The sequence below is a fragment of the Hippichthys cyanospilos genome, chromosome 7 (assembly GCF_059441005.1).
Source record: "Hippichthys cyanospilos isolate Australia breed blue-spotted pipefish chromosome 7, RoL_Hcya_1.0, whole genome shotgun sequence".
Lineage (NCBI taxonomy): Eukaryota > Metazoa > Chordata > Actinopteri > Syngnathiformes > Syngnathidae > Hippichthys > Hippichthys cyanospilos.
Window position 1 is genome coordinate 21,411,516 of NC_142375.1, and position 15,540 is coordinate 21,427,055.

General features: G+C 41.7%; 2 protein-coding genes across 3 annotated transcripts in view; both read right to left on the reverse strand.

Moving 5' to 3' along the window:
• Positions 1-1,109: 1,109 nt before the first annotated feature.
• Positions 1,110-11,521, reverse strand: ppm1kb (protein phosphatase, Mg2+/Mn2+ dependent 1Kb). Its single transcript, XM_088419919.1, has 7 exons — positions 11,388-11,521; positions 8,999-9,528; positions 8,783-8,883; positions 5,774-5,939; positions 5,223-5,367; positions 4,464-4,598; positions 1,110-4,025 (listed from the first exon to the last, which is right to left on the reverse strand). Exons 2-7 carry the CDS (start codon positions 9,466-9,468, stop codon positions 3,894-3,896), a joined length of 1,149 nt encoding a protein of 382 aa, XP_088276045.1. The 5' UTR covers positions 9,469-9,528; positions 11,388-11,521; the 3' UTR covers positions 1,110-3,893.
• A 1,776-nt stretch (positions 11,522-13,297) lies between these two features.
• Positions 13,298-15,540, reverse strand: part of fam13a (family with sequence similarity 13 member A) — a 40,960-nt gene continuing 38,717 nt past the window's right edge. For both annotated transcript variants that reach the window (XM_088419141.1, XM_088419142.1), the window contains one exon: positions 13,298-14,486. In XM_088419141.1, the coding sequence (XP_088275267.1) occupies positions 14,363-14,486 (124 nt within the window). In that variant the 3' untranslated portion in view covers positions 13,298-14,362. The remainder of the gene's footprint in view (positions 14,487-15,540) is intronic.

The following is a 15,540-nucleotide window of genomic DNA, read 5'->3' on the forward strand; positions in this document are numbered from 1 at the left end:
TTTTAGGGTAATCGCTTTTATTTTCTGTCAAACTGCATGCGCTGCAATGTGTGCCACCTCTCGTTACCTATCAATCACTTGAAGACGCAAACAATGGAGGTTGAAGGAACAATGGTTGAAGCCTAAGTTTTCTGAAAACACAGGTGCAAAAATGCAAAAAAAAAAAAAAAAAGCCAAACCAAGAGTTGGTTCTGGTCGTAGGTTGACGATTATGTTTCATTTGGATGTGCAGTAGATCCACTGATTGAAAGCCACTCAAGCCACTGTGTTTTTTCTGGGTTAGGGTTAGCCACCGACTTTTTTAAAGACGCAGGATGGCTGGAATGGGTCGGGACCGTGGTCGAATACAACTCCTGCCATCATTGGTCGATGGTCGGAGCGTCAGCCAATCACGTGTTTTATAGAAGCTGCTTGGCGGTTACGGTACCCATTAACCGCGAAAAACGAGAGATCGCTGTATATATATTCATTTTAAGCGTTGTAAATGACATATTACTTATTAGGCATTCGCATTAACGTTAGTGGGGAAAATTGGTCTGGTTTTGAAATATGCGGGTGTAAGTTGATAACCCCAATATGTGGGTTGAAAAAAAAAAACTCGACTTGTAAACGGAAAAATACGGAATTTATAGGCTAAAAGCTAGTAGCGGCATTTTTTTTCTTCTTATGTGGGTGTAAGTCGATAACCCCAATATGTGGGTTGAAAAAAAAACTCGACTTGTAAACGGAAAAATACGGAATTTATAGGCTAAAAGCTAGTGGCGGCATTTTTTTTTCTTCTTATGCGGGTGTAAGTCGATAACCCCAATATGTGGGTTGAAAAAAAAAACTCGACTTGTAAACGGAAAAATACGGAATTTATATGCTAAAAGCTAGCAGCGGCATTTTTTCTTCTTCTAATTTTGGAACATAATGGTCATATAACGTAGTACGTACGTTAAAAGTTCCTCCTTGCAAATTCATTCGAATATACCGGCCTTTTTTTGGAACTTTTAATTTATGTAAATACGTTAGAGCAAGTTTGCAAAGTCCTATACACAAAACAAAACGTGAAACTACATCTTTGGGATTAAATGACCTAAAAAAAAAAAAAACCCAAACAAAACCCATTTCCAGAAACAAATATTTAATGAAGTTACAAGTTGTGAAACACAAAACATGTCCACTATGTACAGTACGTCCCAAGTATACATTCCACGATCGACAAAGATGAGCAACTTGAATATAAAAGGCAAAAATAAAGATACGGCGTGGTTCACAGACGAGTGGGTTTGAAATGAGGTTGCGTTGTTTAGCTGTCTCCACGGTGAACGATATTTACAAAATGGATGGACGCGGATAAATTACGACTCAAAAGTCTGCTTCATTTTACTTATCCACACAATTCGATCGACAACATTTTGCATAAATAGCTCCTATTTACACAAGATAACATGTACGTTTCTGTACCCTGAATACCCCCCAACGCCTCATCTCGGAATATTTGATTGCGATTACGTGAAAAGAAAAAAAAAATATTACGGGCAGGGGACAACGGAATGGAACCGCTTGGTGAAATTTGTTTTTTTTCTCTTCATTGTGCATCGAGAAACAATGTGCCAAAAACCCAAAACCGCATTTGTTGTGTGTTTTTTTTTTTTGTATTTCCCGTTTGAAAAGGGTGAATTTCGTCGAAATCGGCGAGAAAAATGCAAGTGGTGCCTTCCTATTGGCCCGTTCCCATACAATGTTCAAAAATGTCAGGGGTGATCGCTGGGGGTCGGGTCTAGAAAATATTCCGTTGCAAAAAAAACCAAACAAACATGTTTTTGACCCGCTAAACTGTGCAAATGATTCCCATGGAGAAAATGTACAAATAATTTTTGGTATCCATCCTTGAAATTGTGCAGGGGTGGGCAACCTACATCAAGCACAACAAGTTACCAGCCATCGAGTTTGTTATTTATTTCTTGCTTTTTCCCTCAAATTTGAGAAGTGAGCTTTTTTTTGATCCGTGGGGTGCATTCCGTCCCATGTTTTTGATCAACCGCATTGTAATACTGTCGTTTCATTGAATAAAAATGAATTTCAGATCAACTTCCCCATATTCGCGGACAAAAACAAGAAAGGCGCACAGCCCTCATTTGACTACTGCATGTGCTACCATTAACTGCACACAGGTGGTGTCCAAACTATGGCCCGGGGGCCACTTGCGGCCCTGCGACGACTTTTCAGAGGCCAGCGACAGTTCTTAAAAAAAAACGGAAACTTTTCAAAATACGCAACCGTGCGAATTGACTATTTGAAAAATTTCACCGTAGTGGCGAAGATAGATCATGGTTTCGTCCATAAAGAAAAAGGTTGCCCACCCTTGCTTTGGTTCCACCAGGTTCTACAGTCATGCACACCGGATCTCTGCAAAATGGACTCAACAGCACGTCTGCTTTTATTAACAGTCTGAAAAATGGACTAAGTTGACTCGTTTCAAAATGAAAATAAACATTCTTTTTTTTTTTGGAGTGCAAATGTAAATGCTGCCAATAAGCAACAGTTAGAACCTCCAAGGTCCAACCCAAGCCCCTGGTCCAGAACCGAGGCGTCCGGAATTTTTTTTTTTAAGTTTAAGATGAGAAACCAGGTCAAGTACAAGCATTTGTTTTTTATGTCTTATGTTTTTCTGATAACTCGAATCATTGTTTTTGCAATTCTAAAATTAATTGTTTTCATCATAAAATTACAAGATTGCGCCAAAACCGTTTTTATTTAAAACTGAAAATTGTTTCTCAAAAAATTACAATTTTTTTCCCCCCCCAAGAAAATTTTTGATAGAACTACTATTCTTGTAAAAAGACTTTTTTTTTTTTGTCAGCTAATGAAAAACCGCAAAAATTCCTTTTTCCTCATTCACTGCCATTGACGGCCATGGACGTTTTACTGGGCTCGCAATCACATGCGGCTGCACAATTAATCGAATTTTAATCGCGATTAATTAAGCTGATCCTCCTCGGCGATATTAACGTTTAAACATTGATTACAAGTCAAATCAAGCACTTTGTCATCTGCCACCAGGGGGCAATGTTTCCCACGTTTTTGCATGACAAAAGCCTCCGCTTTTCTCACCCTAATATATTATTTACCAGTATGAAATGGCATTGAGTTTCTCACCTGATATACCTAACCGTACTCACCTAGTATATACCGTGCTAGCTGTCAATTGAGAACCAAAATTGGAATAAATTTGGTTTGAAATGAACAAAAATGACATTTTGTAGACGGCTAATTGATGAACTGCTTTAAAGTAAATAATGTGCTTGGTTCTTGGTAGGCATCGTTTTTTTCTCATTGCTTTGCACTCAGCTCGTCAGTTAGCTTTGTTGCCCTGTGTGCCCAGTTTTTGCAATGTCTTGGGGGGGTGAATTTCTTTTAATTATGATTTACTTAATTTATTTTAGTATATTATTATTATTATTATTTGTTTGTATCAAGCCTTGAAGTCTCCTTTATATACTGCTTGTTAAAAAAAAATAGGGCAATGAAAAACATTTGACCAAACATGATGAATAACCGTGATGAATAATCGTCATTTCAATAACGGCCCAAACAATCGTGATTATTATTTTAGCCATAATCGTGCAGCCCTACAATCACAATTCCGCTCTTTACAACGTAAGCGTGGAGGAATGACGCTGACAATCCCCATTAGCTAGCCCAATCCTTCTGGGCGGCTAGCAGCAAAACGCTAAGAACACTTGTCAATACTTTTAGTGCGCGTTTGACTTTTGTTTTTTTGTTTATTTTATTTTTTTTTTTGAAGGGCGCTAACACGGCAGTCATCTTGCACGTCAGATTACCTCGCCCCCCGAAAAACCACTATTGCACTTGCCGGGAGGCCACCGACCCCCGGTACAGCCGCACTACGCCCAGCGCCCGCTCGACACGAAGCTTCGGCTGAAGGAGAAGCTAGTGTCCGAGCTGGTGTGTTTTCCCCAGGCGCCGAAAGGCACCACGATGATAGTGCTGTTGTCCTCAGAGCCGTACTGCAGAGCCTGCCGGAGGAGGACACGGCAAGCCGGTTTACAAGTTGAAAGAGTGTGCGCGTGTAATAGGAATACACCGAGGACAAAGCAAGGCTTCGTTAAGAACCTTGCCATTGGATTTATTCATTTCTTTTAGTCGACGCCCCTAACCGTTGAGTAACACGAACCTGTCCGGAAAAGCCATGTTCGTAAGTAGGGGTGCCGCTGTAATCCAATTCCAATATATTGTTTTAACCATAAGTTTATTTCCAAATGACAAGAAATTAGGCCTCTGGGTCTTCCTCAGAATGGTGTACATTTATCCAAAAGTGTCAAAATATCAGTACTTCAATTATATTAGCGTGTTCACAACTATTATCCTGAAGGTTACCCGAGGTCATGTGCAATTATCCTGCAGTTTCATAAACTTGTTTTAGTGTGCAATCCCGCCAACGAGCTCGTTCGTACCTGCTCAGAGATGCGCTGCGCCGCCTCCTTGGGGTCGTGACACTGGTTGATGACGTTGCAGATCTCCTGGCTGTTCATGATGAAGTTGATGCCGTCGGTGGTCAGTGCGAGGAAGGAATCGTGCACAGGACTCAGCTGGGCGGAAAGATGACGCCAATGATGAGTCCAATTTTAAAGCATTAGCAGTGAGACAGTGGGAAATGTAGCACCCGCAGCACCAGCACCTCCTGCTGTCCGTAGTGAAAAACTGTCTAAATCATACTATCCCGTTAAGAAAAGGCAAGCGAGCAAATCCCGCAGCGTTAAATTATGTCATTTTGGCGTCAGATTGTCCGCAACGCGTACTTTCAGGAATTTATTTACCGCGTGGCAAACATTGCAGACCAACCAGTTTGCCTGTACGAACGCCCGATTCGGCTGAAAAAGACTACCGTGACCTAAATTCCGTAAACGACTCCTGGCGAGAGATGAAGAGTCTGTAACAAAATAAATAAATGAAAAAAAAAAGGTTTGAAGACGCTGCAGTTGCCTTCACTGCACCCTCCGAGATTTCAGCTTTCAGTTCCAACTTAAAAGCCCCGTCTAATGAGAAGAAACAGTTATGGATGGATTGATGAAAGCTTGGCACCATCTAGAGGTTACTGGTGGCTATTGCAGCAAAGAAAAAGATTCAGATGACACACTGTCTGCTCCCATGGCCAAGAATTAAAACAGGGCCACAAAGACTTATTATTCTCGACCGAATTATTCTCAACGTACCACGATTCTCTTGGTCTCCGGCTCGGCAATGACCCCCATATCCTTCAAGTCAAAGTCCCCGATGCTTCGCGTCATGGCCAGCCTGCCGTTGACGTTGGACTGCCCCAAACTGTTCCAGGTGATGAAGCCCCCGCTCCTCTTGATTCTAAAGACAGAAGAACATACTAGAGCTTGTTCTTTTCCGTTCCCATATTGTCACTCTGCACAAATGGCGCAAAGGTGAAGCAGGATGGAGTTGGGACTGCCATCTCCCTATAAATTCTCACTTCAATTTTGTTGACACTCTTATTGAATAGGAATTCTCGGCATAAAGTTAACTGTGAGAAGTATGAACTGAGAATAAAGACAGAACAGAATATATAGAAAACATTTTAAAATATGTCATGAATTGAGGGCGCGCCTTATAATCCGATGCGCCTTACAGTGCGGAAAATACGGTACTTTAATAATGCAAGCGCGTTTTTTTCTTCATTCAACGTGTTCTTGCATTCATATCAGGTTTGCCATTGGTCAGTTCCGAGCCGTCTTTTGGCGAGCCTTTGCACACTCGCCTCTCCTTCTCGTCCTTCCTCTCGGGCGTGTGGTCCACGGTGAGCTTGAGCGCCTTGCCCTTGCGGCACAGCATGGCGCGGCTGTCGCCCACGCTGGCCACCACCAGCTCGATGCCGTCCCTCAGCAGCGCCACGGTGGCGGTGGTGCCCGCGTTCACCCCGGGGGCTACAGAAACATTTTGGAGGACCGGTATGAGAGGGAGAAGTGGACGCTTGACAGGCTTGCACAAACAACCAGAGGATGGATGTACATTTCCAGCACACACACAGACATGACACCGGGGGGGGGGGGGGGAGCTCATGTAGTAGGTAATACAAATTTCAATGAGAGAGGGGAGGGGGTCGGCTGTCGCACATGCACTTTGAACAGTTGAGTGTGTTCAAGTTAAAGCAGTGCTTCTCAAATTCACGCCCCCTGGAGGGGGGGGACGCCAAAGAAAAGGATTTGTTTTTGCCATGTGAAGTGTAACTGATAAAATGAGGATTGGCATCTCTCCCCCCCAGGCACTTTGATGCGCTTGGGTTTTTTTCTGATTAGACAAACGTTTAGCCTATGTCAATGCTGCAAAAAAAATAGCTAACAGTTGTTGAAAGTTTAGCGTTTGTTCTCGTTCAAAACGATGCAGTTTTTACCTACACAATTTTTATAGATTTTAATCTTATTTATGGTCGGCGTGGCAAGTGGGGCAAAATGTTTTCCCTTTCCTGGGGGGGGGCTTTGCAAAATATAATTGAGAAGCACTGACTTAAAGGGTACGCAAGGCTCTACGCTAATTATTTGCACTGGTATCACTGGTGATAAGCAACTTTTTCAGTTGGTAGCACTGCACAGGATTTGGTCGCACACTTTTTTGAGGCATGACCATATTTGCTAAAACCGTATACCAAATTCAATTTGCATTGTAAGTTCTTACACTTTTACCTCTGCATTTCAGTTATACGTTTATTTTTTACATTGAAAATGTTATTCATTTTCTTTTTTTTACAATTTTGGTATGCTATATATGCTCCAATTCTGGAGCGTTCCCCCCAAAAAAATAAAGTGTCCTTTTTTGGGATCATAGTATGAGATGTGTTAACAAAAATAAATCAGAAATTTTAACGGAACGAAACCGAATAAGCTACTGAACATACAATTTGTTTTACGGACTTAAATTCTCCTGAAATTCATTCAATAATTATTGTTCAAGGCTTTTTGCATATTTATTTTACTTAAAAATCTCGAGTACCTCGTGAAGTTCCTCCTAGTACCCCCATTTGAGAACCACTGATCCGGTGGATGCATACATACAACCCCAGCCACTAATGCAGCTTCTATTCTATGCGCCTTATATTGCGGCGCACCCTTTAGAACACAGGTGTGGAACTCCAGTCCTGGAGGGCCGATATCCTGCATGTTTTCAAACCTTTTCCCTCAAAAACACAGGATTCAAATGATTGGGATCATTTTGAAGCTCCTGCAGAGCTTGCTAATGAGCTAATCATTTGAATCAGGTGTGTTGGGGAAAGAAAACCGGAAAACATGCAGGATGCCGGCCCTCGAGGACTGGAGTTCCACACCTATGCTTTAGAAGAACGGAGTCTTAAAACGGGTCGTTCATCGAAGATGTTCCTTAAAACCCGCTGCGCCTTATAGTGCAGAAGAAATGACCATACTCGCTTGTCATCGGACAGCAACGGCACGCTTTTGAATCCATTACCGCCGACTTTAGCGCTCCAAACTTTATCTGCGGCTGAGCTCCGTTAGCTAATAGCGGCGCTCCGAGACCAATCGCGCGCGTCGGACATGCTGCCTCGTGCGCAGTACATCTGGCGGAAGGTGACAACGGACGCTCTTAAACAGACGAGCGCTCTCTCACAAGAAGCTCTCGCAAACACTCATCAAGAGAAGGAAGAGAACTCTAGAGAGAGTCGGGATGAAGAGAGAGAGAGCGGGAGTGAGAGAAAGATAGGGAACCTTCCAGAAGTCCAGGATTTAGGACCCGCTGGACTCTCTCTCCTTCAATATCTAGCCCCTCGTCATCCACATTGGTGCCAAGGGCCTCCAGCTCTGAGCTGGGTCCGCAGCTGTCGTAGATAACATGCACACACACACACAGGCATATTGGGACATTTCGCACAGCGCGGCCCCCCCTCCCGGGGTTGCCACGTCAACTGACTTAGCATTAGCCTTAAACAAACACAGTTGGATTAAGCTGAAATATGGAATTGGGCTCACAGGAATATTCATCATTTGCATGCAGCGTACGCTGGAGATCCATGCTTCCCTTACTTGATTTAAAGCTAGTAGAACTTCATAACAAGATTTGGCTGCGCGAGTAGCAGCGTTTCAACCGCCGTCAAAATATCGGTGCTCGTCAAAACCCGGGGCGGATGGTAATTTATGTTTGAGTTTATCGGAACCAACTTAAATGCGCATTTAAAAAAAAAATCATGAATGTTTTCAAGGCTGCGACTAAAAATGATTTTCGTCTCATCTGTATATCAGACTTTCAAAAACAAATGTTTAAATGACCATCCCGTCATTTTTTTCTTCAAATTGACGTTATCACTTTTTACTTATTTTCACAAGCAGTTTCCTGGTTCGGTCGATAGCCTGTCATAAAATTGGCAAAAATATTGTCACGTAAAAGCATTTGAAAATGTTTTACTTGGACTGAACAAAAATAATCCGTCTGCTTTCATGGAGGTCGAAATATATCAGACCGTACGTACAGGCGAGAGGGTAAAATTCCGAGAGTTTGGAAAAACGTGAAATTATTGACTAAATTGATGGTCAGTTAGTTTAATTCGATTAATTGTTGCACCAGAAGATTCCACTGAAACCGATAGTCGCTAAATTCAATTTTAAAAAGTAGCCAAATGTTTGAGGGGGACCCCAAATTTTTTTTTTTTTACAGCTGTAGTCTATAAAAACAATGAAATCAAAGTGTATCATACTTGTCAAACGAAATGTAGAAAATTGCCCCTTCCCCGCCCCCTCAAAAAGATCGAAGCTGTTCAACCTACCATCCGAGGAGCGTCGTAAATGCTTGGCTAAAGCTTTGTCGACTTCCAGGAAGGCCCGAGTTAAAACCAGCTCCAGATTGTCCTCGTCTGCCACGAGATCCCTGAAACAACAAACGCGCAAACGTAAGCGCACAGAGATCTTCTTTGTGTACATTACGCAAAACAAAACAAAACAAAAACGACGATGACATAACCGGTAGACGAGCGCATCCTTACTTGATAAAAGTCTCCAAGTGTTTATGACAGAAATCGGCCGCTTCCGGCCCGCCGTGCCCGTCAAAGACGGCCAAGTAGATGATGCCGTCGGTCATTTGGGAGAGCTGGAAACGGTCCTCGTTCTCTTTGCGCCGCCCGATGAGCGAGGCGCAGCCCACGTTGGACAGGCTGACTTTGGGGATGGGCTTGCCGTAGCGGATGCTGGACGGGAGCAGGATGGGCTCGTCGATGCGATTGTCCCAGATGCCGAACGAGTCCCAGGTGGTGGGGCGGCCGCTGCTGTCGGCGTCGAAGCGCGTGCCGCTGCGCCGCCTTTCCGAAGGCGTGTGGATGGACCTCTTGGGGGCGCCGGAGGGAAAAGTCCTGTCCCGCTTCAACGGGAGTGGCGCCGGGGCCATTTGGGGAAAAGCGCCACGTCCGACATGGGGCCCGCTGCACCTTGCCAGGCGGACGAGAAAGGCGATTGACATCACCCTTGCGACGGGAATGCCGGAGAAGCGCTGGATGTGGAGGGATGAGATCGCCTAGCGCTGGAAAAAACAGGAGACGCGAGCTCCGTAAACGCTCGGGACGTTGACGAACCTCTCGGCATTCGATAGCGATGCGCAACACCGCGAAGGATTTGAAATCAAACGCTTGAGATGTTCACTTTTGGCCTTTTATCTGTGCTTTTGAACGTTTTAAAGCACAGGTGTGGAACTCCAGTCCTGGAGGGCCGGTATCCTACATGTTTTCAAACCTTTTCCCTCAAAAACACCTGATTCAAATAATTGGGATCGTTTGGAAGATCCCGCAGAGCTTGCTAATGAGCTAATCATTGGAATCAGGTGTGTTGGGGAAAGAAAACCGGAAAACATGCAGGATGCCGGCCCTCGAGGACTGGAGTTCCACACCTATGTTTTAAAGGGATAGGCCATTTATTTAGCCATTTTAAGCATCCGTCAATTTTTTCAGCCGCTTATCCTGATGAGGGTCCTAGGTATACTGGAGCCTATCCCATGTTTCTTTGGGATAGGCTCTTCTAATATACTTACCATGCATGTTTTTTTCTTCTTTTTTGGGGGGTTAAGAAGGTGGGAGGAAAACCCAAGGAAAACCACACAGGCTCAGGGAGAGCATGCAAACTTTGCACAGGATGGCTGGAGCTGGGACCGCCGCGTGCCAACCAGTCTGCTGCTGTACCGCTTCATTTTCAGCAGTAAAATGTTTTGTTTTTTCAACTGCGATGGCAAAATGATCTTTCACGAACAGTTAATACATTTTTCACTGACAATGACATCACATGTGCTCAAAGCCAACACAACCAATCACAGCTCAGCTGGTGATGTCCAACAGGTGAGCAGCCTGTAATTAATTTCAAAACAATAATCACAAATTTACCACTTGCTGTGGAATGAAAGAGAAATGGCAGCCAACAAGCTTGTTAGCACCGCATGACCAAACACAGAATACACGTTGTGATTGGTCCGATTGGCCTTGAACACATGATGTCATCGTGACGCGACAGCAGGTGGGGAAATGAGTTTGTAAAAGTATTAATTGCATCTTAAAAAAATATAGTTATCAAATTACAAAGTTAGAAAAATAACTTTGCTCTGCTGAAAATGCTGAAATAAAAGTGGACTAGCCTTTAAAAATTAGGGGACAGGGTGTAAGATTTAAAGCGTTTTTCATTCAAATGGAATAAATTAAATGATGGTAAATTTCAAAGACTTGCAAATGATGTGATCTCAATGACCAATAATATGTTTGAGGCGGAGGCGGCCATGTTTGTTATAGCAACGGACAATAGTAAATTCAGCACCACCTGCTGGCCGTAATGAAGAGCGGTCTAAATTTTACACACTATCCCTTTAAGAAAAACTTTCACCAGGGGCTTATGAAAGGTTGTCAAAATGAAATTTCTCAACACAGCTGTACATAGTTCCACGGGAAGGAAATAATAGTCGACACAAACGCCACCAAGGGTTGTAAATACACAAAAAGGCAAAATATAAAACGTATTTACAAATAGTATCATTGGTTTTGACAAACTATAGGAAAGCAAGCAGAATCAAAGCGTTCTAATACGTTTGTCGCGTGGGACATTCAAAATGTGCTTCGTATTTGTACAAAAGATTACGTGTGGCCAAACTCCTCGGCGAACATAATCTGTTTGTTTAACAACCCCGTATCCCCTTTCGCACCTCGTGTGTTCTCCAATTATTTAATGCTCGCAGTGAAGCAAAAACGAACCAAAAAAAATTAAATAAAAAAACCTGCGCATTTTCGATTAAACTGCGTGACGAGCATGTAATTCTTACGCTAGCACGTTAGCCGACTAGCTAGCTTCGATGAATTCCTCCTGGCCGGACAAAAAAAAAGAAACTTCGCCACTGTCTAATCATACCTTAGATGTAATTTTGATGAAGTATTGTTTTCTTTTCCTTGCGTTGTATTTTGTCGCCCTGTTGAATGGTTTATCCCACGCAGACGGACGACACCAACCCACTCCCTTGTCTTGCTAGCTTGTGTAACGCAATGTTGTTAAACAAGGTAATAGAGCACTGCCAGCCAATCGGAACGCTACGAATCTCGACTCCTCGGCACACGCCCCTAAAAAAATGCAAGTGATTGGTCAACATGAATGTGGGAAAGCCAATCGTTTATCGGTAGCTTGCGCGGGTAGCATTTTATTGGCCCTTATGGATTCGGACAGACTCGGTTTGTTGAACAGGGATGACCTAAATTCTTCTGTTTACGACTTCACAGTTAATAGCCTCTGGCTGATTTCGGGTATAGGAACATGTAAGGTTATTAAAACTCTGCCATTTTTAAACAAATATTGTATTGTTTGAGGGCAACAACCCGCTGTTAAACCAACGCCTGCTAGTTAATTAAACAATTAATTAATCAATCGATTAATTGATACATTGCATTGTAATGCCAGACACATGGGTACACTGTCCATCCTCAAAAATAAAATTTGACAGAAGAATAATAGTAGAAAAACGGATTTTCGCTTCTTCGGGTTAATTGTTTATCGTCTGCGTTTCATGTGACGTCACATCCGTGACGCATCCTCTTTCAGTCACATGGGTACCCTGTCCACCCTCAAAAATAAAATTTACAGACCATTAATAATAATAATCAATGTTACGTAATAAATTTCATTATACTCTTTGCTAAATGGCATATCCACAAATGCAATTATGCCTCTCAAAAACCGAAACGCTCTGTCCTAATCAATGAAGTCAAACAATATATTAAAACTTTGAAACTATCTAACAATTTAAAAGCAATTAAAATCTGTGATGCGTGTACTCTTTTTAACATATTTGTGTAATAGTGTATTGCACAGTTTCTCTTTGAGTTTTTGGTTGTTTTCCCCTGGCGTTATTATTCTTGTTGTTACTGTTTGTTTTTGTATTGTACTCAATTATATACTGTTATGTTGATTAATTAAACAAAAAAATAAATAAAATTTACTGAAGAAAAATAATTGAAAAACGGATTTTCGCTTTTTCCGGTTGTTTATCGCCTGCCTTTCATGTGACGTCACATCCGTGACACATCCTCGTTCCGATATGTTAATCTAGTTTTGTTGTTTTGGGAAAAAAAATAAAAACATATTTTACAAAAGAAAAAGCATACCTGTTAAAATATTATTCCCAGCAGCGCTTTTCCTTTTCATAAATATTTTGTGGTAAAACAATATAATTATTGCAAAATACAAATAAAAAGAGTTACACATTTTGCTACGACAGCGTTTTCTTATATTTAGTAGTCTTAAATGGCCGATGGGTAGTTTAAAACGTGTCGTCACACACAGCCATCACATAATAGAGTGGCCAACAGACGCCAGAGTCCTAAGCAGTTTTTTTTTTTTTTTTTAACTACCTTTGGTTTTATTTTGCGATCATGTCCATCTGCTGCGCTTTAAACAAACACAAGAAAAGTAGTTTAAAAGCTTACATTGTCGCACGGTATTAGCCGTAAAAACATTTAACATCATCCGGTTACATCACATGATTTGATAAATTTATTTTTTATTTTTTGTCATGAGAGGTCGATGAGATTATTGTGTAAAAAGATTTTAAAAAGGTAATAGTTAAACAGTAATCTTTTTGTATTACTGTACTAAGCAACATACACACCGGCATCCTGGCGCGTTTGGTTTATATGATTTCTAATTACTTTGGTGCCATCTTGTGGCATCTACGAGCAATCGCAACCTATTGACTCCTTGCGGCACTGTTCCCGTCCCTGCGGTTGCATATAGTCGGTAATTGTTAACAAAGACAATCCACAAAAGCCATAGTCAGTAAAAATATTTTTTTTCATTCATATTATATACAAAATACAAATAGTTTATGTACTAAAATGTACACACTCTCAATGTGCGAGGCCTCGCCAGTGCTTGTGTTCAATAAAAACCAATACAGTATTAACGCTGCTCGATGAACTCATTAATATCCATTTTGGAAAAAGAAGGGAAATGTACATGCTCACACAAATGTAAACATATGCGTACGTTGTTCAGATTTACAGCAGGAGGGAAACAATTTGGACAGTTTTTTTTTTTTTTACACTCAATTTTCATACACTCGTGGACAAAACGGAATAAACAAGCTAAGTCCAATGTTACTCGTGATCACAAAATACACATAGTGAGTCTTTGGGTTATATTATATCAAAGTATTATTGGCCATGATAAAAATGACACATGAAGTTAACCAATAAAAAGTGCGCCTTTTAGCAGTTGCCCATATTCCTTTTTTTTTTTTAACCTAACAAATCTCAATTGAGTTTTTTTTTCCCACCTCGACAATTTTCTCACTGCAATTAGCTAGCTAACGAGATTGTTTTCTCCTCGTAAAATTACGACCTAATTTGCTCAAAAAGATGACTTTGGAACACAATGTTACGGTTTTGTTTCTCACAAACAAATTTGTAATTACTTGAGCAGTATATATTCAGGTCTTGCAAAATTTCCCCACAAAATATGTGTTTCTTTTTCCAGTACTGCTATAGATTTGCTTTTCCATTTCAAGTGTGGCCCGTAACACTACCAAAAATAATACCTTTAAGCTACTAGCATTCATCTAAAGGTCACGCCAGACGTTAAATCTCCTACAAATATAAAGTCTCTCGTATAAAAATATCCCGCGCCGTCTTCCCGCCAAAATAGCATTTCATGCGTCTCATTTTTACGACTTCCATGGCAAAACGTGATAAGTGTTGTTGTTTTGGTACGAACGGACACAAATAAATTAGTAGATATTACAAGCGTGATCGTTTGCGGTGAAGATTCTTGGGCTTGTGGGTAAGCGACCGCCTGGGCAAAGCATCACGCCAAAAGTCTTGGTTTGGCCCCGCTTTTGTTCAGGTGAACTGGGTGGGCTCTCTTTTGCTGATGAGGACCTCCAGGAGCTTCAGTTTGGCTTTGACGTGTTTGTACTCGTAGTACTCGGCGGCTAGGGGGGAGCGGTCTTCCTTTTGAACGGTCCTGTGGAAACATGCGATGAAAATCGATTAGGTTTTGCAAAATTCGTAGTTACTTTCTATTCTTTGCGGTTTTTGCAGAAGTGGGAGTGTATAAAATCCGATTCCGTACTTGGATCCCGACCCGGTTCTTACGAGAGATCGAGCGATTATCGGCCGGGCCGATTATCGGGGCTAATATTTGGAAGTATATCGGTATTTTTTTTTTTTTTAATCCGACCAGTCGATATGAAAAAAATCAATGTGTTGAAAATTGATTAGGTTTTGCAAAATTCAACAGTTTCTTAGTTACTTTCTATTCTTTGCGGTTTTTGCAGAAGTGGGAGTGTATAAAATCCGATTCCGTACTTTGACCCCGACCCGGTTCTTACGAGAGATCGAGCGATTATCGGCCGGGCCGATTATCGGGGCTAATATTTGGAAGTTTGACGTATATCGTTTTTTTTTTTTTTTTTTTTTTAAATCCGACCAGTCGATATGAAAAAATCAGTGTGTTGCCTTTAAGGCTGATTCAGCGGGATGTTTTTTGTTTCCAATCGCGCTAAGAAAATTCTTGCGTTTCCAAGGACGATTATTGTTTTGTTTGTGTAAAGGAAAGGTTTTTCCGATAGCAGTACGTCAAGTTATGCAGATGACGCAATTCCGTTCCCGGGTTAGCAGACGGTCGCGCCATTGGAACAGAATGCTATCTGACGCCATCCGCGGTGAATTATCAGGCAGGAATGACGTAAGTTTCATTTGATTGCATTTCACACACACGAGTATCAATATGAAGGTATAGTTTCCTCATTTTGCCGATAAAAGTACTTCCGGTTTTGCCGATGACGCATTTACGTGCCCCGGTTTGCGGACGGCCGCGTTAATCGGACAGAATGCTATCTGACGCCATTATATTATTAAATTTCACTATGTACGAGTATCGATATGAAGGTATATTTTTGTTTTCGCTTCCAGTTTTGCCAATGACGCATTTCCGTGTTTTTTTTACAGCAAATTTTACACTTTTAATGCAAATCAATTGCGGCTCCAAATATCGGTTATCGGCCTCCTCTACGACT

Coding starts and splice junctions, on each gene's coding strand:
- ppm1kb (XM_088419919.1), bottom strand. CDS start 9,468: ATGTCAATCGCCTTTCTCGTCCGCCTGGCAAGGTGCAGCGGGCCCCAT. Junction 5,940..8,782: donor TTTACGACGCTCCTCGGATG/GTAGGTTGAACA, acceptor ATGTTTCTGTAG/CCCCCGGGGTGAACGCGGGC. Junction 4,599..5,222: donor CGGAGACCAAGAGAATCGTG/GTACGTTGAGAA, acceptor CTTTCCGCCCAG/CTGAGTCCTGTGCACGATTC.